Source organism: Notothenia rossii (assembly GCF_949606895.1).
Source record: "Notothenia rossii genome assembly, chromosome: 9".
In the NCBI taxonomy this organism is placed as follows: Eukaryota; Metazoa; Chordata; class Actinopteri; order Perciformes; family Nototheniidae; genus Notothenia; species Notothenia rossii.
This window is the reverse complement of record NC_136907.1, coordinates 24,439,491-24,467,285: the sequence shown is the minus strand read 5'-3', so window position 1 is coordinate 24,467,285 and position 27,795 is coordinate 24,439,491. Positions and strand designations below refer to the sequence as shown.

Below are 27,795 nucleotides of genomic sequence, written 5' to 3'. Positions count from 1 at the left end.
GGTTGGCTCATGTACCCCCATTGATATTGAGGCATTTCTTCCGCCACTGTGTTCCTCTGAGGAACAGCGGCCGAATTTGCTGTGCCCAGTTCGTGCTTTACGCACCTATATGGACATGTCAAAAGAGTTTTGATGCAATGACCAACTCTTTGTATCCTGGGCTAACCCTCATAAGGGCAAGCCCGTTACCAGGCAACGGCTCTCCCACTGGATTGTGGAAGCGATTGCTCTGGCTTATACGAGTCAGAGTTTGCAGGCCCCAACGGGCCTGCGTGCTCATTCTACTCATGGTCTGGCTACATCCTGGGCTTTGTTCAATGGTGTTTCCATCCAAGACATTTGTGCCACAGCGAGCTGGTCCTCACCGCTCACTTTTGTCCGCTTTTACAGGCTAGATGTCTCTGCTCCAAGTGTGACCCGCGCAGTGCTGGGCCCCGTGTTGAGACAGGGTTCTACCTGTTAAATTCTGGTTGTTTTGGTGATTTTCGAGATAAGCATGTCTAGCAATACAGGAGTTTCAATATCCCATAGTGAGACATCGAACGTAGTGTTATGAATGAGAACTATAGGTTACTTACGTAACCCCAGTTCTCAGAGTAACATGAAGTGAGATGTCTCACCAGACGGCCCTTCTTGCTAAGTCGAAGCGAGAAGAGGTGCTTATTTTGAATGACGCTGCGATGTAGCGCAAGCTACTTAAAGGGTGGGTGGATTCCCTGACGTGGACGTTAAGATCAGCAGCCAATTAGGATTGGCGTAATGAGATTGATGCTTCTGTTTGCATACGCGTTGAGGCGCATCCCATAGTGAGACATCTCACTTCATGTTACTCTGAGAACTGGGGTTACGTAAGTAACCTATAGTTTTTCCTTCATTGCATAACTACACCGTTTGTGTATATGATATGTCAACAAACCTTAGAAAATCTTGAAATCTTGAAAGGGATGTGCAAAATAGTCATTATATACAGTGTTTAATTAACTATTAGTAGAGAATAACGAGTAATGAATATACTTTATAGGGATCCTATTAATATCTAATAATAATAATAATAAAATTCAATAACATGCTTTAACAACTAGGTGACCCTTTCTATCAGCTGTGTACCTTTATGGTGTAAATACAGCCTATCTACCAATTGGATCAAATATAAAAGTCAGCCGAATTACTGTTGATACTGCAAAGAGACGTATTGTGTGAAAAGAAATGTAAGATGTTGTTTAATTGCTGATATATTTATGATCCACGTCACGTTTTCAGTGTTGGCGGCAGTTCCTCATGTTTGTCTAGAAGTCTTCTCATCAGGGCTCTATAAATAGAGAACTACGGCAGATATGTAATATTTAATGCAGCCGGACCGTGTATTACAATGCCGTTATGTGATGACTTTCACAGAGAAAAGCAAGCACACTCGGAATAAAGTATTATTTTATTTAAAAAAAAAAATTCGGTCTGTTTCCGGCATTTGTTTTACGACGATGTGAGACTGGAATTGCACAAGGGAAAATAACGTATCTTTTGTCACACTCCTAGGTTTATGTCACGGTTTTAGTGTTGTCTGTCTGGTTATGGGTTTTGTAAGTCTGTTCATTCAGTGTTTTGTCTTCCTCCTTGTGTTTTGTCTGGTCCTCCTCCCTGTCGTTAGTTTCCCTGGTGTGTCCGATTGTCTCATTGTGTTCACCTGTTGCCCTTGTGTTTCTCCCTCCCCTGCCCAGCTGTGTCTTGTCCTGTGATTACCCTTCTGTGTATTTAGTCTAGTCTTCCCCTGTGTTCCATGTCGGTTCATTGTTTCCCCTCCATGTTATTCCGCGGTCTGTGTTCCTTGTGCTGCTTGTTTGTTTTGGATATTTTGGATACTATCTTTTTTGCCACAGCTTTTATTATTTAATCAAGCTCGCTTTTCGTTAAATTCTGCATTTGAGTCCTACCTGCTTCACCCAATCATAACAGAATGAACCGACCAACAATGGACCCTGCGGATTTTTATGATTTTGAGTTAGATCTGTTCGATCTGGATTTCTCCCTACAGTGTTATCATGCCGAGTGGAGTGGAACCTCTTCAAGAAGGGACAAAGAGGCTATCCTCAAAAAGGCACAAATGGAGGTGGCCGAAATGCCTTGGTTGAGGAGTTCGTTGCCTGAGTGGCTACAACTTTTCAACTTGTCCGAAGCTTCTAACCCTTTCCTGGGATCCGACTACTGTCCTGTTGGAGGTCCACGGAGTCTCCAAATAGCCTCTAGGACAGGGGTGGCCAACGCGCGGCTCTCGAGCCGCATGCGGCTCTTTGCCTAGTTTCATGCGGCTCTTCAGTTCATATCGAATTTTATATGTGTGAGTTTGGGGGAGAGACACTGACTCCTGACTAGTGTTGCACGGTTTACCGATACTTGAAAGGTATACCGCGATACCCTGCCGTTAAAAACGTTACTATTCCTCCGTTTCATTAGTATGTTACTTTAAGAATGACGGGGGAAAGTACTCCGGTGAGAAAGCGCTGTTTTAATAACGGCCCGTCCACACTATAGCTTCAAAAGAAGCTTGGAGCTGGGCGTGTCTGAAGCTTGGGGATTTTATTCGAGCACCGCGACCAACAACCAAGCACATGAATGTCCCGCCCCCGGCATACAAAGCAAAAAAACCCGGGGATTTTATGCGAGCAATATATATATATATATATATATATATATATAAACTCCCCAAACAGGCGAAAACCTACCAGTTTCACCCACTGTCTCTGCCACCTCCCTCCATGCCTGGTTCCTCCGGTTTGTATCCCAGTAAATAGTTCTGGTCGTAAAGAACCGGGTGATTTGCTACCGTAATTTCTAGTTTGGAATATGAGGAAATTAACTGCGGTCTGGCTCTCCCAGCTTGCACGCGGTTTGATTGGCTAGCGATTGAACTGTCAGATTTGCATAAACGGGATTTGATTGACTGACGCTGGCTACTCCGGCGTCTCCGGCTCCAGAAGTTGAACATTGTTCAACTTTTGCAGCCTGAAACGCCAGCAAAGCTCCGCTCTGCTACCCAGAGCTCTGCTTCCACTCCCTGCACTGCAGCCGTGCCTACAGTCCCGCCCCTTTCAAGCACGCTCTAAGTCCCTCCCACTCTCTCGTGCACGCGCTAGCTGCCAGAGCATGTGAGAAAACGAGAAGCATGGCTGCAAGCGGGAGTGCAACTGCTGCTGCGCCTCGGCTTGTTGACAAAAAAGACGCCAGAAGCGACATTTTGATGTATTTTAGCTATACCTCTGAAAGTGAGGGCAAGCCTACGGACACCACGAGGCCTGTCTGTAAGAAATGTTTTAATTTTATTTAATACGAATTCTTGTCATTTATTTTATTTATTGTTCTCATTGTTTAAAAGTTTCTGTTATAGTTATGTTTCTGGTGTGAAATAAAGCACAATAATTACATTTAAGACTGTTTAGAAAAAGAATCGGAATTCTTGACTTGGTATCGAAACCAAAATGTTGGTATCGTGACAACACTACTCCTGACAGTTAAACCTGATATTTAGTAGGTCTGTTAAGTATCGAATGCTGATAATTCTGACGTAATTTGGCCGTCGCTCTGTTACTTTCGTCCCGTGTTACTCGCGTCCCGGCTCTCCCTACGTGTGTATGTGTGGTGTCAGGTGTCAGTATGAGAGGATGACAGTGCGTCTAATATTGATGTGGCCCAAGAGCCAATCACAATAATACCTGCGATGCAGTGAACCAATCACCTTTGGGGGGGGGAAACCTATCGTTGATTAAACATTATCCAGTGTTTCCCCTACCATTGTCTTGGAGGGGCGCTGCGCTCCGCCAACTGAGCCCCACGCCCCCTCCAAATTGCAAATAATCTATAACTACAGTACTGTCACTTTTCACATTGAACATGTGCTCTTTTATTAAATAAACTAAACGCTTTCATTTTAAGTTGTGAGTTTAGTGTTTTTGACCCTAAGAAACACTGATGCATTAATCAATAACAATAATCCACAGCTCCTCTCTCTGCTTCAGAGGATTTAAAAAATATATATCCCAATGCCACAAAAATGCATCAGTGACGTGGTTGAAATCTTGTCTCCAGAAAACAAAAAACTGAAACAAGCGGTATCAGTGACTGTGTGTTTGATGTGGCTCTTTGCAATAACATAGACAAAATGTGGCTCTTAACCTCTGACTGGTTGGCCACCCCTGCTCTAGGAGACGCAGGGCCGGGATTCCAGCCGTGCTCCAACAGCCATGATCCCGGCTTCAGTTCCGGTTTCCACAGCCATGGATCCATGCACCAGTACCCACACATTACCTGGCCCACACAGCCATGGTCCAGGCCTCTGTTCCGGTTCCAGCGGCTTCAGTTCCAGCCTCAGACCTTTTCTCAGGAACCCGTCTGGCGTTTGGAGGTCCACGGAGCCTCCAAAAGGTCTCCGGAAGATGCAAGGCCAGGATTCCAGCCCGTACTCCAGTGGCTCCGGCTCCAATGCCGGTCCCAGCAGCCATGGTTCCGGCCCCAGCAGCCATGGTTCCGGCCCCAGCAGCCATGGTCCCGACTTCAGCTTCGGCTCCAGTGCTGGCTCTCCAGCAGACGCCAGCTCCCCGTGTCCTGTCGGGATACCGGCCGACTCCAGCACCTCGTCTCCTGCTGGCTCTCCAGCCGACGCCAGCTCCCCATGTCCTGTCAGCGTACCGGCCGACTCCAGCACCTCGTTTCCTGTTGGCTCTCCAGCCGACACCAGCTCCCCGAGTCCGGTCGGCTTACCGACCGTCTCAAGTCTCCTTACAAGTCAACTCTCAAGTTCCTTCTCGAGTCCCCTCTCAAGTCTCCTCTCAAGTTACCTCTCGAGTCCCCTCTCAAGTCTCCTCTTGAGTTCTCTCTCAAGTCACCTCTCGAGTTACCTCTCGTGTCCCATCTCGAGTTCCCATCTTGAGTTCCCTCTCGAGTCACCTCTCAAGTCACCTCTCAAGTTTCCTCTCAAGTCCCCTCTCGAGTCTCCTCTCGAGTTCCCTCTCAAGTCACCTCTCGAGTTCCCTCTCAAGTCACCTCTCGAGCCCCCTCTCAAGTCACCTCTCGAGTCTCTTCTCCAGTCCCCTCTCAAGTCATCTCTCAAGTCTCCTCTCGAGTTCTCTCTCAAGTTCCCTCTCAAGTCCCCTCTCGAGTCTCCTCTCGAGTTCCCTCTCAAGTCACCTCTCGAGTCCCCTCTCAAGTCACCTCTCGAGTCCCCTCCCAAGTCACCTCTCGAGTCACCTCTCGAGTTCCCTCTCAATTCCCCTCTCGAGTTCCCTCTCAAGCCCTCTCTCGAGTCTCCTCTCGAATTCCCTATCGAGTCCCCTCTCAAGTCACCTCTTGAGTTCCCTCTCAAGTCACCGCTCAAGTTCCCTCTCAAGTCTCGTCTTGAGTCTCCGTTCAAGTTCCCTCTCGAGATCCCTCTCAAGTCCCCTCTCAAGTGCCTTTGGAGGTTCCACTGGGGATCCTGCCAACTCCATGTCCTGTCCCGTTGGGGATCCCGCCGACTGCTCTCCTGCCGGGGGTCCTGCCAACCCTATGTCCTGTGCCGTTGGAGGTCCCGCCGACTACTCTCCTGCCGGGGTTCCTGCCAACCCTGTGTCCTGCCCCGTTTGGGGTCCCGCCGACGACTCTTCTGCCGGGGGTCCTGCCAACCCTATGTCCTGTGCCGTTGGAGGTTCCGCTGGGGTTCCTGCCAGCTCCATGTCCTGTCCAGTTGGGGGTCCCGCCGACTATTCTTCTGCAGGGGGTCCTGCCAACCCTATGTCCTGTTCCGTTGGAGGACCCGCTGAGATTCCTGCCAATCCCATGTCTTGTTGGAGGTCCCACCATCACCTGTCTCGCCGGGGGTTCTGCCAACTCCTGGTCCTCTTCTGTGGGGGATCCTGCCGAAGCCTGTCCCGTCAGCGCCTTCCTGCCCGGCCTCCGGAGCTGTCTGGTCTTCGCCCTCGAGCCCGGCCACCTTAGAGCCGCAGTCTTCGCCCTCGAGCCCGGCCCCCTGAGAGCCGCGGTCTTCGCCCTCGAGCCCGGCCCCCTGAGTGCCGCGGTCTTCGTCCTCGGGCTCGGCCCCCTGACTCTTCCTGCCGCTGCCTTCGCCCTCATGATCGGCCCCCTGAGTATGCCCGTTGTGGTCTTCGCCCCTCCATGGACTCTGCCTTGCCCCCGGGCCGTCCGCCCGAGACCCCCACCATGGACTCTGCCTTGCCCCCGGGCCGTCCGCCCGAGACCCCCTCCTTGGTCTCTGCCTTGCGCCCGGGCCTTCCGCCCGAGTCCCCCTCCTTGGTCTCTGCCTTGCCCCCGGGCCATCCGCCCGAGACCCGTCCTCCAGACCCCCTCCACCCACCCTTTCTTGGCCCTAGTTATGTGTCCCTCCTCCGGTCCCCCTCCACCCACCCTACTGGACTGTTTTTTTTTGGGACGTCTGGGATCCGTCCCTTGAGGGGGGGGGTTCTGTCACGGTTTTAGTGTTGTCTGTCTGGTTATGGGTTTTGTAAGTCTGTTCATTCGTTGTTTTGTCTTCCTCCTTGTGTTTTGTCTGGTCCTCCTCCCTGTCGTTAGTTTCCCTGGTGTGTCTGATTGTCTCATTGTGTTCACCTGTTCCCCTTGTGTTTCTCCCTCCCCTGCCCAGCTGTGTCTTGTCTTGTCTTGTCTTGATTACCCTTCTGTGTATTTCCATGTCGGTTCATTGTTTCCCCTCCATGTTATTCCACGATCTGTGTTCCTTGTGCTGCTTGTTTGTTTTGGATATTTTGGATACTATCTTTTTTGCCACAGCTTTTATTATTTAATAAAGCTCGCTTTTCGTTAAATTCTGCATTTGAGTCCTACCTGCTTCACCCAATCGTAACATCTATGCCACAATTTTAGATGCGGATTTTGTTAAACTAATACGTTTGCGCTGTGGACCAACACTATACATTGACGGGGAAGGTGGTAGCAATAAAGATAACACCATTAAACAGTTACACAACATAAATAATATCGATAGCAGTGTCCCTAGCAACCACCTTGGTAACAATGAAAACGTTGTATAGACACAATTTCCTCAAGTAATCTTCGTAATAACTAGCAAACTAAAGATCATGTACATCCACTGCACACATCATCTGAAATAAAAACTCATATTTCTCGCATCAAATGACATCAAAACGCATTTTAATGGCCAAACTAACTTTAAAATAGGCATTTTCCACCGAGAATAAAACGAAGTTCGGCCATGTTTTTTTTTCTGCAGGGAGAAATTTAACATAGACGCCAGCCATTGGAATGAATGGTGAAAAAAAACCTAGTGATCCTACAATTTGAGAGGCTTTTTTGTAGAAATACTACGTCCTACGTTGTGGACCAACGTAGTTATTACACGTTTTTTTGTGAGACTGGGTTGGACTGGCGTGGTTGAATGCATTTTACACATTTTATTTGCATGGAGATTACATGATAGCCACTGTATTACTTGGAGTGTTTATCTTAAAGTAAAATACTCAGATTTGTGGGATGATAGGAGCAACATTAATAATTGGGCTTTGACTACTAGTTTCTGGCTATATTGGAACTGGGAAGTCATTTTACTTAGGGGGTGCGGACAAAAGTGGGGAGAGATTTCAACAACAGTAACATGAAGTTTTTCAAATGTACACCATTCGCAGCCCCGCCTCCACCCCTACTTCCCGCGGCTATTGTGCACGAGTCAACAGCAGAATCAGAGATTCGCAAATCCTGACTTACTATGCAAAACATAGCAGACTTGTGCAGACTCAGACTCCTCATGCACGAGTCAACAACAACAACAAATCTTTTTTGTGATCAACATTTTTTATTAATGCAAAAGACACTGTGTAGCGGAGGTTGATGTAACGTTAGTTTAATATGCTCGTGAAATGCAACAACTTTTCGGTTTCACCAGTAGGATTTCTACCCTCTTGTACCTCATTCACACCAACAGTGTTTCAGGGCCGGTTTGGAGCTGGAGCTTGAAAAGCACCGGGTTTTCCTCTTCACACCGCAACGGAGCAGCCTCTTAGCTCCGGAATCCGGTTAGTTTCAAGCACCAAATCTTTTTCCGGCCAGAGCAAAAGCACCACATACGTCACGCTTACGTCAAGGCGGGGGCAGGGGCAGGGGCGGGATCAACTCCTGAACAACAACAAAAAGCCGGCGTTTTATCCAGTTTGTACACAACGATGGAGAAACTTAACAAGCAGCAGTGGTCCACTAAAGAGACCAGCTACCTACTGTGAATCTGGTCTTCCGAAGAGGTACAGAGGAAGCTGGAGCACAATCGTTCATTGTTGTTGCTGTCGGTGTCAGCTGTGAGGGGCTTCTGCACGGTTTGGCTTTATGAAGCAGGCACGCAAACGGTTACGTCATGACGCAAACGATGACGCAATGACGCAGCACCAGTCGGACTCTGGGCAGTGTGAAAAGAGCCGGAGCTAAACCGAAGAACCGGTTCTGAACCTGAAAAGCTCTAGCACGGAGCTTGAACCGGAGTTGCGTTGGTGTGAATGAGGTATTGGTGATGCTGATTCATATTACTCAAATGACTCGTATGATCCGGATCTCTTCAATGACTGACTAAGAAGACTCAGAGTCCGTAAAAGGATCCGAATTTGCCATCTCTACAAGCCAGGGGCCGTTTCTCAATCGCGAGGATGCTGGCTTGGTAGTCGCATACTTCCAAGTCACTTCCTTCAGAAACGAAGCAAGTATGCTTCCAAGCAACGGCTTCGGAAAAATAAGAAGAATGGAACAGGCTAACAAGTGGGCCACTCTCTCTAACAGTTTCAACATAAACTGTATCGAAAATAAATACCTCACGATGTCTATCTAATTATGAACTTGCTTTACTTTCACAGAACCCATTTATGGTTCTTACAAATTTAACAAAGTAACTCATTTACCAACACTACACATTTTCCAAGCCACTACATACTTACATTTAAATGTGTGCTGCGTCGGTTCAGCCATTCTCCGCAAGGGTTTTTGAAATTGGTCCGTGCGCAAAGCATTGTGGGGATTTTAAGGACGCGAAGTCTACCCATGTGCAGCCTCGAAATTTCCCCCAAATCAAGGACGCGGCCTCGGTGGAATTCCAAGTATACTGGAGATTGGAACAGTACTTCGGCGGCACTCGATGACGTAGCATCCTGAAATATTGGCTTGGAAGCCAGTATCCTCGAGATTGAGAAACGGTCACGGTTTCTCTCTCCGGCTGAGTGCGAGTTCATATGAAAGGGGCGGGATTAGCAACATTTGACCAATCACAAACATGGAAAGCGTACTGACAGCGCAGCGTCATACTTCCTCAATGAAAAGTCAACTATATTAGACAAATATGAAGAAGTTCAACTTTAAACATCCATGACTTAAACACTTATCCAGGATCAAAGCCACATAGTTGCACCTGCAGTGAATGCAGCTGGTAAAAGAAAGTGTTTGAATGCGTACGTTAACAGGTTTATGATATCAATGCCCTGTCTAAGACGGACTGACTTTAATTGCATTTGACTCGAGTGTTTCGTCAACTTAATGTGTTGCTTATAATAATACTTCTGCATGCTACAGTATGTGACACTGTAAGTGTTGCAAGGCCAGATACGGCTCAAGAAGCTGACTCAGATAAGGAAATATACATTATGATCGATGTGAGATGATGTGATAAGATTGATAATGGGAAACATCGACGCCTGCACTCACAGTGCCGCGGACTGTACGTAATGTTACTTTGATCCGGTTACTTATGTTATGGCAGATATTTAAGTAAGCTTTCTTAACGCTAATGTTATAATAGTCAGATTGCTCTGAAGATGGGAGGTGATATTCTATTCATTTTCACGTTCACACAGTCAGTTGATTTTTGCCGGCCGCCTTCCTGCAACGGCAGTTTTTCTGTATTTCCTTTCTCCTGTAATATGACGTGATAGCTTTAAACTTCGCACACTGAGCTCTGATTGGTCAGCAGGCGGTGCTTTCACTGAGTTGATCTCTTATCCTGGAACCTAACCTGCTCCGGACCAGAGGCCTGTACGACGAAGCCCGTTCAACATAACCTGGATATGTTTGAGTTACCCGGTTTTTATCCGAGGATAACTACTTCACCTGAACAACACAGGTAGGCTAAATATTAGCCTGCGCTAGCATAGCCGCATATCTTGGGTCTTGTTTTGGCCTCGTTCATTCTTGTCTATGCGTTTTGCAAAATGAGTGTCGAGGCTGGTTGTTTGCTCTTCCTATCTAATACCTCATTCACACCAACGCAACTCCGGTTCAAGCTCCGTGCTAGAGCTTTTCAGGTTCAGAACCGGTTCTTCGGTTTAGCTCTGGCTCTTTTTACACTGCCCAGAGTCTGACTGGTGCTGCGTAATTGCGTCATCGTTTGCGTCATGACATAACCGTTTGCGTGCCTGCTTCATAAAGCCAAACCGCGCGGAAACCCTGAAACACCGTTGGTGTGAATGAGGTATTAGAGTTGCTTGTTGTAACTTTCTTCTAACTTGACATTTCTACCAAAGTACTGCTGTCCTAACATTGTCCAGTTTGGAGTGATTGCTGTATTTGTTGTTCTGCTTTCATGCTGTCTATAAGCTAAATACTGATGGTATGAATACTTGTATTTGACTCCATCATGACTTGCATGTTAAACATATCTGATGTTGAATTGGCTTTGCAGCTTTTCTTGCTTGTTGTTGTTTTGGTGGACTTTTGCTTTTGGCTTACCAGAATACTCTAGTGTAGTAATGGGCCTTTTAATGACGTAGGCCTTGATGTGATTGTTCATCCACATAATCATTGTCTTCATAATGTTGGATTTGTTTGAAAACTGAAGGACACACAATGTAGAAACTAGTCACGTTAAAATGTTTCCCACAATCACATTCATATTCAGCTCAGCATTAAACAAGCTCAAAGTAATGAGTTATAGTGCAAGACTTCTCACCCGTTCAAATAAACGGTCCCACATTACCCCAATACTGAGACCTCTTCACTGGCTCCCTGTAGCTAGGATACAGTTAAAAATCATCACTCTCACCTACAGAGCATTGCACGGTCAGACTCCTCCTTATGTGGCTGACCTAATTCATCCATATACATCAGCCCGCCCACTCAGGCCACACATGCTCAATTTACTGTCTGTCCCACCTCTGTTGACTCCTTTTTAAAGCTAATTAAAAAACATTCCTGTTTGGGCAGGCGTTTGGGTAACCGGTGTGCTTGATTTTATTCTATTTTATACTACGTTTTTATTTTGTTTTCATTGTGCTTTTATTATGTTTTGGTGCTTTTATGACTTCTTAACACGTGGCTTGTGTGTTCATTTATCATTGTACGATTCCTATGATGATGTTTTATTCTTTTGTCAAGCACTTTGTGACTTTGTCTGTGAAAAGCGCTTTGTAAATAAACTTTACTTACTTATTTACTTATGATTGTATCTAAAGTCCTGAGCCTTTTTGTGGCCTATATTTTTCTGCTTGGATGCATTTTTCTCTGCCTAGGGATTGACATTAAGTTTATTGATCACTAGCCATTATGGCTATTGGTTTTTTAAAGTCACTAGCCACTCAGCATATTCACTAGCCACAATTTTGTTGATGGGCAATTACATATTATTTGATTTGTGTTGAACCTACCCGGTTGGTTAAATAGTCTTTTCATCTCGTTTGTCTCCTCTTCCTTTTGGTGTCATCATCGCATGCTATCATTGTGTGTTTTCTGCTATTCAGGTTTTGTCACAGCTGTTTCCTGACAATTCATTGTAGCTTTTTAGTTTTAAATCTGCTCCTTGTTCAAGTTGCTGGTCACGGCCTAACAAGCCAGAAAGCCAAATGGGCCAATAGAATGAATGAGCAAACCGTGTGCATTAAGTGCTCATGGGAGTTGGATACGATACGATAATATAAGATATACAGTTGAGATTGTCTGCCTTTTTGCATGTAGTGAATTTCTGGATTATGATGTTTCTGGTCATCCAGACACAGTTTATTCCCTGCAATGTTCTGAGGTGTTTTGTTAGTTGATGGTGACTAAATCTGGCGTTAGGGTGTGTTTGATGGGTTGGAGTTTATTATTATTATCACTCTGTTATTTCTGCAAAGTGACACTGAATGCTGAACTTGCCTGCTTGCAGGAAATGACAAAGCCAGGGCTTACATGCAAAAAGTCTTACCTTGTACATTCTGCATTCATTTAAATCTCTTCCATGTAAGTTGGCATACTGAAATGTAAAGATGTGTATTTGCACCTTTTGAACTACATCAAGTGTCCCCCAGCTGGCAGCGGCATTATGGTGTCACCCCCTGTGCAGAGCTGCATGTCTGTGAGATTGAAGACTCCCCTGAGTAGCTTTTGCTGGACCAGAAAATTACTGGGGATGTATTTGGGCTGCACTGTTCTCTGTAATGTCTTTCATTAACGTAAATCAGTTGTGTATTTCACCAAACACTAACAGCAACGTGAAAGCAATTTATCTGTATTCACTGTAAAGAACAGCAATTCTTGTACAGCGGGATGGGAACAGTTTGTCTGTAGCCTCAGACATAAACCTTGGTAAAAGAAATTCAGACATTTTTTAAATGATGATTTAGCAAAGGTTGAAAATAACGGGAGACAGTAATCTCTGTCTGACAGGATTGCACCGTATCACCCTCATACATTTTGTTTTACTTTTTGTTACAGTAATACATTCAGATCAGGGAGAGAAGCCCACTATTTGCATGTTAAGAGTTTGGATCTATTCGCTTATCATAATAACTTGGGTAATGAGTTACACACAAACAGTTGCTTAAGATTTTTTCCCATTCATGAATGATTAACATAACTTGGCATTGTTGTGGAAATAAGAGCAGCGTCCTGTGATGTTAGGATCTTGCTTATGTAACAAAACATATTTGTTCATTTGTGGTTATTATTGCATTAGTTTTTCTTGCCTAGGTTCCCTCTATCTTCATAAACTATAATTGTGATATCACGTTAATAATTTTGTATGACCTTGTTTTTCTTTAATTCTCACATTTTGTTATATGAATAAGAGTTAATAACCATCTGCTACAAACCAAACCAATTCAATGATTTGTGTTGGAGAATTCACATTCTATCCTGCATGTTATGCTAATAGAGCTATTATCCCAGTAGAGCACGGCCTTCGCCTTCATTAAAAATGAATGTGTGCATGTCTTATTGTGATTCAATTCTCAAATGTGCGTACTGATTCTACGTTTGAGATCAGGGAGATTAGCACAACAGTGGTGCAGCTCACAAACACAAAGCACTATATGCTAGAGCTGGTATGACGACAGCAACTAAATGTATAATGGATTGTTTCATTTATCATAGCAAGCATAAGCAAGCAAACAACCTTTATATGACAATGTGGGGGCTTTAGAGAGCTCATTTTCCCAGGAGTACTGAGAAAAATGAGGGGCTTCTTCAGTATTAAATATAATGGCATTTCTGTGCAGTTGATGGCACCTACAGGGCAGAGAGGACTGGACCGCAGCCAAACAGCAACAGTAACCTTCAGAGTCTGTAGACAGTAGCGCAGCCCTGTTGATTGGGAACTCTCTGTAATGTTCACCCTGAAAGCCCTCTGCCTTGTTCATTGCTCCATACAGACTCAGGAAGATTTATTTTGTTATGATTCTTTGATGTCCTTGTATATTTCATTGCCGTTTGTAAATCTCCTGTTTAGCTATTAATATTGTTGACATTATTCCTGTTTTGAAAACTAAAGCTTCTTGGGCAATTTTTGGCACTTTTCTCACAATGAAGGGCTTTGAGGATTTGCTGTAACCTTGCAGTGCGTAATAATTATTGAAGGGAAATCAGCAAATTGTTGCAGCTCCTTCTGGCCAAAGGTTCCTTAGTGCATCCTTAAAACATGTTTAAATCACTTTTCTGACAACATGAGAGTTGTCAAAGAATAACTCAATTAGTAAAATAATTACCATGAACATACTTTTGGGACACATTTTTTTTTGTCATTTCAGAAACCAAAAGCATTAGTAAGACATACAAATGTTGTGTTTCCAAACTGTAGCTATACATCTTAAGCTTTCATTTTTCCATTGGCTGTTTAACCTGCTCTATGGTTAATGTCCATCCTATCAACACATTCTCACTCCCAATTCGGTCTATGTTGACATTATGTCAGGGTCCCTGTCGTCACTTTCCAACGCAAGGGGGGGCCCTTTAGCGTTGAGTTTCAACTATCTGGGAGTCCCATTAGAGCTCCCTGAACGTTGGTAATAGATGAGTTGGGATCGCGGCAAAATGCTCTGCGCGGATCCATTATCACAGCGTTTATCAACCTTTTTCTTACTCAATATCAAGCCAAACTTATTGTTTTTACCTCTTTATTTTAATTGAATAATGTAGGACTTTTGTTGCCGTCAGTTATGGGGAGAGTAGGGGCTCAGAATACTGAAATCTGTATTGTTTCATCGTTTTTTCCTTCTAATTTTGTATTCTTTTCTAAACCACACACAATTATCCTTGTGTTTAATTATTTGTTTGATTGTATAATGTCGGACTTTTGGAGTCCGTCAGGACCGAGGGTCGGAGCAGCTCATAGTAGTTGCTTCAGAGAATTTTACACCCGGAAGTAAGTATTCTCTCCGCTTTGCTGAAACCCCGTGATGAGTCCTCAAGCTCTGTGATTGGATGGTTTAGCCGCAATGCATGCTGGGATATGGTGTTTATGTGATGTGAAATCCGAAAACATAAAAGAAAAAAAAGAAATAATACTTTATTCCGAGTGTGCTTCCTTTTCTCTTTGGAAGTCATCACATAACGGCATTGTAATACACGTTTCGGCTGCATTCAATATTACACATCTGCCGTAGTTCTTTATTTATAGAGCCCTGATTAGAAGACCTCTGGACAAACTGGAAGAACTGCCACCAAAACTGAATATGTGACGTGGATCATAAATATATCAGCAATTAAACAACATCTTCAATTTATCTTCACACAATACGTCTCTTTTCAGTATCAATACTAATTCGGCTGACTTTTATATTTGATCCAATTCGTAGATAGGCTGTATTTACACCATAACGGTGCACAGCTGATAGAAAGGGACACCTGGTGGTTAAAGCACGTTATTGAAATGTATTATTTTTATTATTAGATATTAATAGGAGACACAGACAGACAAACTAATAAGGCTTTATTTAAACATTAAAGAATACTTTAGGTTAAGGTCTTATTTTGAATAAGAAAAAAGCTTTGGGGGTATAAATAATATAATAATTAAGCCTGAAAAAGTACTAATATATTGCTTTCCTGCAGTGTTAACTACTGTATGTTTAAGTACTTATTTTAACTGATAGTATACGTATTATACTCTTATAAGATGTATGTAGATAGTAAAAGAAATGTGCAGAATACGACAGTATAATGGTGGAGGTATACACACATATTGATAGATGTCCTGTGATGCACTGTTGAGGAATCTGCGACCCAAGTTTTTTATCTCCGACCTTGTCGGGTGAACATTCATTAAATAAAGAACACAGAATTATTAAATATAAAACACAGAATTTGTGTGATTATACTAAATGATTTACAAATAAACACCACTGCATATTTACAACTGTTACACATGCTGATGTAACGAAAATGTTTCCAACTTGGGATCAATAAAGTATATCTTATCTTAAGATGATCGATGGCTACTGCCATATTTGAAAAATTTGCCTCTGAACCTTGACAAGTGCATGTTTCAGGCTTATCAATGAACAACAGGAGGGGTCACAGACATAAGACCGGCTGTTAAATAAAGCTCTTCTGACCTTAGCTGTCATGTGGGTATATATTAATGCTGCCCATTATGGGCACAAGCAATTTTCACCCATTTATTAATATGTTTTAAATTTGAGTGTTTCCTATCCCATAAACCTCCAGGGATGTACAAAGTTGAATACTGGCAACTTCTTATTATGGGAAATACGAAAACGTATTTTTAAAAACTACAATTCCGAGTAGAGACGTGCCATAGAACATGTTGCGAAACACACAATAGCCAGCATGTGTAGTTCTGTGGACGGGGTGGGGGAGTGGAGGACAGGGTAATAAAGAATACAAAATTAGAAGGAAAAACAATGAAACAATACAGATTTCAGTATTCTGAGCCCCTACTCTCCCCATAACTGACGGCAACAAAAGTCCTACATTATTCAATTAAAATAAAGAAGTAAAAACAATAAGTGTGGCTTGATATTGAGTAAGAAAAAAGTTGTGAGAATGGATCTGCGGAGAGCATTTCGCCGCGATCCCAACTCGTCTTTTACCAACGTTCAGGGAGCTCTATGCAAGTCAATGGGACTCCCTGATAGTTGAAACTCGACGCTAAAGGGCCCCCCCTTGCGTTGGAAAGTGACGACAGGGACCCTGACATAACGTCAACATGGCCGAGTTGGGAGTGAGAATGTGTTGACCCTATATGAATTGCTTGTGTTGATATCACACTTTACATTTTATTGGCTATGCTTTGATTTGAATGCTTGCATGCTTGCAACATGTATAGTTCCCTGCAGGATCTCCTTGAACTGTCCTTATGGATTTTATCCTTAAAAAATCTAATTGTAGTCACTGCACAAACAGAACAACTTGCATGCACAGACCAAACAGTGACACAAAGAAACCCACACATGTACTATTAAAATGAGCCTCTAAAGGAACATTGGATGAGTCCACCCCTTGTTGAAAATGTGTCCAAGAAGGGTCTTCATAACTCCCGAGAGAAAATACAACGTCCTTTTAATCTCCATTTGCATTTGCTACATCTCATACAGTAAGAACATGACGAGGGCAACATACAGAGTCCAGTCACTGAGCATATAGAGAGCAACTTCCCGACAAAAACACAAAGTCCACGGAGCTGTCTTTGTGGAGGGAGTCTTTGATCTCTCAATACGTAGGGACATGCAGTGAAATTGCTGGAGAGAGAACACAGTGTGTATAACTCTGCTTGCAGACAGCTGCTAATTCACAGTAGGGTTTGAAAAGTGCACACAGGGTACAGATAGTAGTTTGACGAATATTATCTCTACTGTACGTCTTTAAAATGCCATAACACGTAGTGTTACAGAGCGCAATGTAAGACAGCGGTGCCTTTCAGATGTAAAAATAAATGACGTGACATATCAATATTCACATAAACTATTGGAATTGATTTCACAATATCTACAAATTCACAACTTGGTATCACTATTCTGAGCATTTAGAATTGTTGCCCTTTTAGTTTATAATATTATGTTCAGTTAATCTATTTCTACTGCTTTCTACCCATCAAGAGATTTTCATCAATGCTGTAGAGGTTATGTCGTATAAAACATAATATTTAATGCTGTACTGGATAGCATAAATAGATTCATATAGTAATATACTCTTAATATACTGTTTCTTATAGGATGACATATTTCTATTGAAATTAACTCTGACCCTGTGAGGAAAGGATTTACCACACAAATAACACAATCATAACCAAACCAATAGCAACAATACAGCAGTCCTTCTTATCAAACCCCTAACCAACAAAGATTATAAAATCATTCCTGAAATACCGTATGTGCCAGATATGCATGCATCGAAATACTGTTTCATTATTTTCTTTTTAAACTTGATCAATCATCCCTAATTGTTGCACTACTGCATGTTTGTTTGCTATGGCCATTCAGTTATCAGTTTGAGGAAAGAGATTGTTTAGCTGGAGAGGGCACATGATTTGGTTGAGGCTCTGGAAGTGTTCCCCCCCCCTTTTTTGCTACCAAGATCTGTGAATAAAGAAAGTTATCCTGCATATTGTGTTATGCTAAAAATGTAGGCAAATGGCTCGAAGTGATCGTATGACGCAAAGGTTTATCATACAGCATAATGAGTAGGAAAGATTACATTCACATAATTGGTCAAATCACAAAAAAAACACATCTCCTGGTAAACCATTTTTGATCATTCCTCAGTGATGGAGAAAGTGAAGAAACGGCAGTAAATATTGACAAAGATCACACTTTTGCCGTCCTATGTATTTTGGTCCTTAGTTTTGTGTCAAGGCTATATTTTAATGCAGATTTCACGAGTTACCCACAACATTCCGTTAACAATGTGGTTGAAATGAATTTAGATCCCTTTTACAGTACTGAACAGTCATACCACACATGCAGTACAACCGTTTCTTTGGTCCCCACAAACAAGTTACTGATTATGTCAAATGACTCAAGCTGTGTGGTCCTCTTGGTTATATTATTTGATGTTTAGCAGCTGCTGCTTCTCACTTACCTACAGTATCTCGATAACAGTACTCAGAGAATTATACATTAGCATTAATGCTCTTCTGTCATTAGACATTCACCTTTAAACACTCAGCAGATGTCTATCACTGTTTTGCAACATTAATCCATCAATTCATGAAATATACTGGATTTAGAAAGTCATTCTGTGTCAGCCGCATGATGTCTGAATTCTGTTAAGTATTTAGAAAGGCCATTAAACACATTATGAATTTGATATGACTATAACAATTGTATGAGCACCTCAAAAATCCCAGTTTATGGCTTCATGATTTATCATGTCAGTCTAGTCAGTTTGTGCCCGTGTTTTTCTTTTGAATATGAAAATGGTTTACCAGGAGATGTTTACAGTCCAATTTTTGATGCAAGTCGGTAAAGGGTGAACAATATTCTAAGGGCTGAAATTATCCTAATGGGTTTTAATTGGATGTAATGGTTAAACTATCCTCTACTAGTTTGATAACACATTGCCATACTCAAATGCAAACTGAATTTGTATTTTAACGCTTGTAACTGATAAGGATGTAGAGCCAGTTCTGTGTGTGGTAGTGTACATAACTAAGCCTAAAATCTGTGTGCAACCAAACGAGGGTAAAAACACTTTCAGAAGTCTGCGCCAGCCTTAAATGATTAGCATCACATCAATATGCACACATAATTGGACTTTAAGTGTGTTTATGCAGATGAGGCTGAGGTTATGACTATGTAATTGATGACTAACTGGGATGAACTACAGAAACACTGATACTAAGCCCTATTTCAGTGTGACAAACACCATTACTGGAGGTTGCAGACATACACGTGTACAGATTGTCATGCATTAACCTATGACTGTTACATTTTACATGTTTTGTTACAACTTTTTAAAAGAGGTTACAACATAGTTCACTCATTCTGCTTACCACTTAAGAACAGTTAATGTAGTGGTCATCAAAGAGTCTATAATTGCGACAATGCTAAATATCCAGAGTGCATCCAGCATAACACTAACAGAAATAGCTTAAGAATAATATATGGTCTGTTTTAAACACAAGTTCAACACAAAACAAAAAATACAGATGTTATTTAAGAAAAAGAAAACAAAAGTAGGAGACAGATGCCACAGCTGGAGACACATTTCATCTTACATTTTGAAACCACCAATTGTTAAAAGCAATTTTACATAACAATGTTATGACAAAACTTACATTTAGTTAATCATTTAGTTGTATTTGAAGTGTGTTGACCAATTTCACAGCTTTTTCTTTGCAGTGAGGAGAATGTCTCTGAAATGTGTTTAGAAATACTGTATGACTGTGACATATTGGCATTTGTTGTCTACTTCAAAACACAAAAAGAGTACATCATATGTAGACAATCAAATAAACACCAATACTTTACACAATCAAGCATAAAAGGGCTAAAGTACAACATGAATCAAAATATTCTTATGACAATGCGGAAAGATTACAATGGAGCCAAAAACACTGATGCAGAGAAAACAAAGAAATAAAAGCACCAGGGTGCGTGCCCACAATGTACATGAAATAAATAGGGTCTGGTATGTTTTAATGTATAAAACATCTAGTGTTATTTGTATTTCCATGGAAAACATATAACAAACTGCGATTCAGAATCCCACTTCAGTCTGAGGTAATGGTGGTAGTTTGTTATGACTGCCTGGCTCATGGTGACGCCGCACCATGAGCCAAAACATAAATGCACATGGTAATTGTTCTAGACTACGCTGGATCCCTTAATATCTTCATCTTTTCACGGCAGAGGTCTGTTAACCTTCCACACTAATGGACAATTTAACACTTTGTGCCCATGGGCCGTAGGTGAGCGGGGCACAGCCACATACTCACAGTTCATGGAGCCTGTGGACACCAGTAAATGTTTGCATGTAAAATACACACAGACCGTTGTGCATATGTGTGCTGTTAATGCAAATGTGAGCGGGTCAAAGCCTTTTATACTTTATGATGTGTGTATTCACCAAGGCACATAGCTTCTTTGTCATTGAGCATACTCGGCCAGTTAAAACAATAAGAGCCACTGGACTAGAAAATGTACAGGCAGCCTCGTGGGACACAATAGCAATTCCAGATGATACTGCATTGGGCCTGTTACGATTCATCGTGAGCTGAATGCCAGACCCTGACGATTATTAATTATGTTCCTATGGAACTATACAGGCTGCCCCCGGCTAACAGAGCAGGGCAGGGCAACCAACGAATGGCTCTTCTGGCGTTTTTCTGACGATAACTGTGTCTGTGTGGGGGCATGCATGTTGTTAACTTGATGGATATGTCAAAACCTTATCATTGGTAATGAGCTACAATGAAAACTTCAAATGCATGCTTGCTCTAACTTATTATAAGCAAAGCGCAAACATTTCAAAACATAGTGAAAACACAATTTGACTACTCTACAAAACGGCAAGCAATCAGGATACAGCGAAGGGACACTGGGTTACTCACAACACGGAACAGGGCCAGAGATAAGTGAGGAGGGGAGAAAAAATAAATGCAACACAAACACAGTCTGAAATGTGCTCCCTCCAAAGTCCACTATTATGTGAATCTACTTTGTTTAAATGTGCTTTCCATCTAAACAGACGTGCAAAATATCAAACTCTTAAGAAAAAACAGATGCACGAAACAGGCGCACACACATACACACACAATAAGATGTGATGAACTTGGCGTCCTGCAAACCTGTCTACCCTCAAAACAAAACCAGATCAAGCCTAGCATTTGGTCAAATTCAGTTTAAGTTGTTTGCTTTCATCATAGCGGGCTTTCTGTTGACATATGTGGCCCAGTAGCCTAAGTTGAAGATGAAGAAAAGAACTGGGAAAATGATGCGCGATATCTTGTCCACTTTGCTGACACGGTTGTATGACTTCTTGGCCTCCTCGTAAGGGTCATCCTGGAGGTAGGAGTGTCTGGTGGGGACTGGCGTGGCACTCTTGGAAACGGTCGTTAAACCTTGGTCTTTAGCCACGTTGATGGCGTAGGTGGATCCAACAATGTTGAATGTGTTGTTTGCTTTTTTGGACAATGTAGCAGATTCTCTTCTCTGAAATGAAAAAAGGCAATAAAGGTAAAGGTTGTCAGGAGCGAAGCACCAGACTCAACAATACTTCCATTTGAACTCATAAAGAGGAAATAGAAGCAACACCACGAGACACGACACACACAAGAACAAAACAAAAGCCTAACCATATCGTTAATCCTGGCCATGTTAGCCTGAAACGGTTCCTGAAAAGAAAAGTAGAAAAGAAAAAAAGTTTACCAATTATATTAAAATTACCCAACTTACATACTCTATTCATCACTATCTAGCTGGAAGTACTTTTAACATTTTACACTATAAATATGGTCAATTCTAATCTGCATCATACAAATCTGGATTGCAAAAAAAAACCTGTCATGATCATAACTCACGACAAATATCAAGGCTAGTTAAAATAAGAGTGTCAAAAATAGGAACAATCATATTTCTGCATCAATGCAGAGCGAGGCTGGACTTCTGTCTGATACTTCTAACAGTAGCATTGGCAGCACAGAGCTGGATGGAAACAATGCAACAATAACAATGCCTAAAACATGTCTGACAAACTGTATCAATGCATTCAGCCAGGCCTCTTGAGGCAAACAGCTTGAGATAAAAAAAAAGAAGCAACTATGGCTGTGTGTGATAAAAAGCTGGCTGGAGAAACTGCTTTCTTCCTTCTAGTAGAGAGACACGTTAGACTGTCTTTCATATTGAAATCGCATGGGGAGACAGAATTTATTTGCAAAATCTGTACACTGAGATGGCGAAACTTGCATCACAGGAGGATCCTGTCAGCCTAAAATTAGTACAGGAGAGAACAAGTAGGGCACCAAGATTGATCACCGGGCACTGTTTTAGTTTCCTGTGTGAGCCTGTACTGGAGTAATTTTCTTCACACCATTCATTCCCACTGTGGCCACTTTAAGATCTGCAGCAAAACTAAAGCACTGTGTGTCACGTAACAGAGTGCTTTCTTCTCTCAATGCTCCCTGTTTTAACTTTTGCTTTGAGCCCAGCTTTCATTTCTGCTCTACTTTTCAGCTTCATTTAATTTTCCTTCCTTTTCCGTCGACTCCATCTCTTTAAATTAGCATAACTAATGTCCCCTCTTTCCCCCTCTTCCAAAATGCTTCACGGTGCATGTCTTTCTGTACACAGCTCTTCACTAAATGTTTTGTTGGGTCTTATCCTGAATTTTCTCAAAACCTCCTAAATGGATGCATAAAAATGGCTTTATGTTAGAAGAAGCTATATGTTTGTTCATTGAATAGACCAATGTGTCTCTATAAGACATAGAAAGACCACTTTTAATGTCACATGTGACAAGCAGTGGGCTTATATTAGCAGTTGACATCACAATGATGTTATCAAGTTGCTGTTAAGCTTCTGTCCGAGGTGATGGACACGGCTGCAGTGAGGGGAAGTGTGATCAGTGTTTCCTCTTCAAGTGAGCTGGAGAAAAGATGAAGGATGATCCTTCAAGCTCCTCTGCAAAAACAGCAAGGGTTGTGAAGAGCTTAACAAAGCACGCAGTCAGACAGTTGATTGCATTAAACAGAGAAATGTCGAGCCGCTGCCTGAAGGGGGTCTATCTCAAGTCAATTAATACAGAGAGAGAAAGAGTCACACTGATTCCCCTTGGATAGCCAGATACTTTCCCAGGATATCAATCCCTCCACTTCCAACGCCACTAGAAGTATCCTCTATCATGGCGATGGCTGACATCAGCAGGAAAGGTGAATTGCCGCTATAGTGTACTCTATGACCTTAATCATTGCCCCTCAACTCTGAAGGCATTATGTCCTTTATTTGTTACCTGACAAAGAAGCCAGGGAAAGTGTTTTTCATTCTCTATTTGTCTGAGCTGTCCTCGCAGTCAGTGATATGGTCTAATTGTTGGGTAAACCATGTGTGGTATGGCTATGTCCATGTTGTTATAAACCTAATGTGACACAGCACATTATTTAGCTCCGGCCAAAGATTCTTGCATGATATTCAAAGTCATTTGGCTAGCTGCAGGCACAAATAACCCCATGAATACAATGCATCTATTGACCTTGTCTTTGTAACTTCTGCAAATTGTTGAATCAGAATGTCTGAGAGTCTGATTAAGTAGCCTGGGGGCAATTATGCCTCACTGTGTGTCCTGCTGTTTGAAACTCAGCATGTGCATGCGTGTGTGTGTAACTGAACCTTGTGACAGTCAGTCCCTGACTAAATTTGGAGATGGGGTGTTGGTGGTTTTAATGGCCTCATGTGAGCATGTGGGTGGCTGAGTGTGCAGACTGGGTGGAGCCACGATGTTGTCCCTTTTCCTGTTAGTGTGTGTGTTTAGTGTTATGTACCACCAACGTTTTGCAAATCTGGCAGCATAAACAACTCTTTGCATAAATATAATATTTGAAATTGGGTTCTTATTCACCTGAACATACGTTTTCTATAATCGGAGCATGCATTTAAAACGTCAATGGCGAGGACCGTCGTCTTTACTGAGTTGTGGGAAGTCAAAATCATGATCAGTATACATTTTCGATGAATTGTTCGGCAACTAGTCACAGCAGTCGGAGAGTGCTTGCCAGACAGTAAGTTATTGTGCAATGCATAAATGTAGCTGACAACTCCAGCTCAAACAAAAAGGATTGGAAAAACGTATAAAAAGAGTTACAACAGGTCTTGAGAAATGGCAGCCTAGTTTTGTTTTTGTTCTCTGAATTTCCATATATAACTACAGCAACAACTTTGGTTGAGCTTTGCTTGTCGCTTCGAAAAGTGCAGCAGCAGCAGCAGCAGCAGCAGCAGCAGCATCATGCTGAAATGTCACAGCTAGGAATGATAATTACAGGCTGTGTCCCCGCTATTTCCAAACAAACCATTGTGTTGAAATGTCTGAATATGAAGTGATTTGTGCTGCAGGTGTGAAGCAAGCATTAAAACCCCCTGCACAATGAGCCCATGCTCCTGCCTCTGCTGCTGATGGAACCAGCCTATAATATCCTACACCGTCCAATCATGTGTCGCAGAGTGCCGAGGACACGATGGCTTTCGTTCCAACTCCCCACCGGCTAATTTCTGTAATATCCACACCTTCACCCGGCAAGATGGCTTTAATTAGGTAGATTGCTTGTCAAACAGAACGTTGGGCGACAAAGGAGGGAGAAAATGGCATTGAAAATCCATAACCAGCCATGTAATTTACTGCACATCGACACGTCTACAGCTCACCATTTCAGTCCTAAAAAAGAAAGAGCTTGAGGGCGATGAAGTCATCGTTTTGTTCCGGTGAGGGTGGTGGCTGAAGCCCTGCCTCTAACTGGGGACAGTATTTTCCAAATGACTTAGTGAGCTGAAACTTATTCCTTATAGGTTCTCCTCCTATAGGTTTCTTTTTTTTTTTATTGTGTGTGTGTGTGTATATATGTCAAAAAGAGAAAATGCAGTAGTCTGATCCCTTTACTTTATAGCTCATTCTAGCGGGGAGTGTGATGGGAGTGCCATGTCTCCCTCTGTGACCCCATTCTTTTTTATCTATCATGACAACTGCATGCTCAGCACAGCCCCGGAGAACGCAGCCCAGGCTGTTGCCATTAAGACGAGGCATCAGAAGGGGGGGAAATAAAAACTCTCCACTCTGCTGCTGCAAAATAACGCTGCAAATGATCCTCACCGACTCAAATGTTCCAAGGCAGCAATATACAATTCTACCAATCACTCAGAGGACCAAATGTCAGACTGGAAAAAAACGGAACTGGAAAAAGCTGTACTGATTATGTCAAACAGTTTGTACATTAGTAGCAGAAAATAGATTTGTGGCAGTAAAATGAATACGTCTCTTTCTTTTGTGTGTGTGTCTGAGGCTGATAGAAGTAGCCTCTTATGTGCTTGCAGGATCAGAACTGCAGCTTTTAGATCAGCACTATTTACAATAAAGGAATGTTTCATCATGTTTATATACACAAGCATAACAGCAAATCAGGGAGACCACTGTTCTAATGTAGTTTCTATATTGCCTCTGTTCATGTCTGCCGATACATAACATTGCCTCAGGAATAAATTCATCATATTTAGTATAGATCTACAATTAGCAACGTGTCTTGCTTATATCTACCATCCTTTGATTTGATTGTTTGTACTGCTATCTTATGGCTGTGTTTTCAAGCTCTCTTAGTAATCAGCGTGACTTTGTAAACCCCACTGGTTTATAAATTCTAATTTGATGCTGTTCTTTGAGGTCTTCTTAGGTTAAGGCGAGGTTCTGCTAAGGTAACTGACCTCTAAAAACTTCTGGGCAGGCCATTCATTATTATTTAGGACATGTATTGTATTTTTTGACAGAAGGAAAACACATTCTCTAGTCTACTTCTCAGCACTGTCAATCAAACCACAGCACGCTACCAACACCTGATTCTGTCAATCATGCTAGCCATACGAAAATAGGAAAATAATTGATTTGTTCCTTTCAATACTAGAAAGAATGAGCCCTTTTGAAGCTATAACAGCACCAAGTGATTTAATTGTGTTCATTGCTTCTCAGTGCCCGCTGTTCACTGTTTCATGCCACTTGTGAGCTTATAAAATATCATAGAAATCCTTTTAAATGTAAGCACTTAGGGACTTCAAATGTTTTATTTATGTGTCTTCATTAAAGCTTTGGAGAACGGCATCTTGTTGGACCAATGCGTCCTCCACATAAGACCCTTCCTTGAATTGAGTCAAAAAGACAATTTGCACTCACGGCCCTTTATGAACAACACCAACAGCCCAAAGTATTGACACGTTATGAAATTCAAGCTACGATTCATTACAGTTTAAGCTTAAAATACAATTTCAGCCTCAGGTAACGAACTAGTTTCTCCACAAACACTTGTGTAGACCAGATGTAACTTTAGAATGAAACGTATGATGCCATCGTAAATCAGGGCCAGTGTCTCTGGGAGTTTACCTCTCCTTCTGCTCCCACAGTTTCGCCTCACTATCCATGTTCCATTTAGCTGATAATGAATAAATAAACGCTCTCTTTATATTATTTATAGAATACTCCAGGCTGCTTTAAGGAGGGGACTTTCTATCACTGTTTCCAAAGTGCAATTGGCCCACGTCACTTCCCGAGTGTTAAATGAAGACACTGAGTACGTTGTTACCAGGGTTAACAAATCAAAAGACAGAACAACTTATCTGCAGAAACAAAAGTGAAAAGTAACTCTGTATAACTGTTACATTTCCTTTTTTAGGATGATGCATTAGTTTGTTAATGTTGGTTCAGCAGAAAAAGTGTGGTCGTGTCATATCTATTAAATAAATAAAAAAAAACATAGAAAAGTGTATATATAAATAAGAATCACTCACCCTTATTTCCATGCCCTCTTTTTTCCCATCCCATGCCCAGCTGCGCTTGGTGAAGTAGTTGACTGTGGCAAACTCAATCAAGGCAGAGAAGACAAAGGCATAGCACACTGCCATGAACCAGTCCATGGCAGTGGCATAGGCCACCTTAGGGAGGGAGTTTCTAGCACTGATGCTCAAGGTGGTCATGGTTAGGACAGTGGTGACCCCTGAGGATAAAATGAAAACATTAGTAAATAGAACACTTAAAGGAAAGTTAATTATTAGGTTCAGTTTTTGCCATGATACTTTCATTGTGTGTCGTGTCCAAGTAAAAGAAGCTTAAGAAAAGCTGGAATTATCCAAATTAGCTCAATTAATCAAATCTTTCTTGTGGTTCAAATGAAAATGTAACTGCACTTCAGAACTTAACATCATCTATTATGTGAAATCAGAAAATAGAGATGCATGCCACTAACAAAATGCAATGGTGCATAAACATTGTATGTATTTGTATTTTCGCTCGGCAAAAAATACCCTTAAACAATAAGTGTCTATTGAAGTTGCAAATCCCAAAACATCCACAGCAACAAACAATGGACAAGAGGCCCCCCCCTTTTTAATAGGACCCAAGTTGAAAAATGTGATTACTTTTTACAATGCTATTATCACATCATTGATATAGACGGGTAAAGGGTATAAATATTGCATATTATCTTTTGCACAGTGAATACATTTTGAACATCTTTGTCACGTCTGCATCTGTCAATGGCCCATGATGATAACAGGCATTCAATAATAATATATACATTCCACTAAATAAGACACTTGATAATATTTGCTATTAGATGTATTGGTATTGGCAATCCGCAAAAACCTATGTGCTCTGTCTCTGCATACATTGAGAGAAAGCCTTCTGACGTGTCGTTTATGTTCAAGGGTTGGCAACAAATATAGCTTTAAAACACGAGTTTTGGCGGAAACAGACCTCCAGCTACACAACTCATTTGACATCCCGGCCTTTACATTCAGTACATATAGTGCTGCAGGCAGGGGATGAAATGTGGGTCGGACTGTTCGCCCATCCAAACACATAAAAGCAATCACTTCATCTGTTCCAACCTATCTCATCTGACAACACATAAAGTGGGCT

At 42.1% G+C, this 27,795-nt stretch overlaps 1 protein-coding gene across 3 annotated transcripts in view; it reads right to left on the bottom strand.

The window, feature by feature from the left end:
* Positions 1–16,735: 16,735 nt before the first annotated feature.
* Positions 16,736–27,795, bottom strand: part of gabra3 (gamma-aminobutyric acid type A receptor subunit alpha3) — a 125,301-nt gene continuing 114,241 nt past the window's right edge. For 2 of the 3 annotated variants that reach the window (XM_079647894.1, XM_079647893.1), the window contains 3 exons: positions 26,667–26,872; positions 21,488–21,526; positions 16,736–21,344 (listed from right to left, as the gene is read on the bottom strand). In XM_079647894.1, the coding sequence (XP_079504020.1) occupies positions 21,030–21,344; positions 21,488–21,526; positions 26,667–26,872 (560 nt within the window). In that variant the 3' untranslated portion in view covers positions 16,736–21,029. The remainder of the gene's footprint in view (positions 21,345–21,487; positions 21,527–26,666; positions 26,873–27,795) is intronic. The other variant, XM_079647895.1, reaches the window with a different exon arrangement.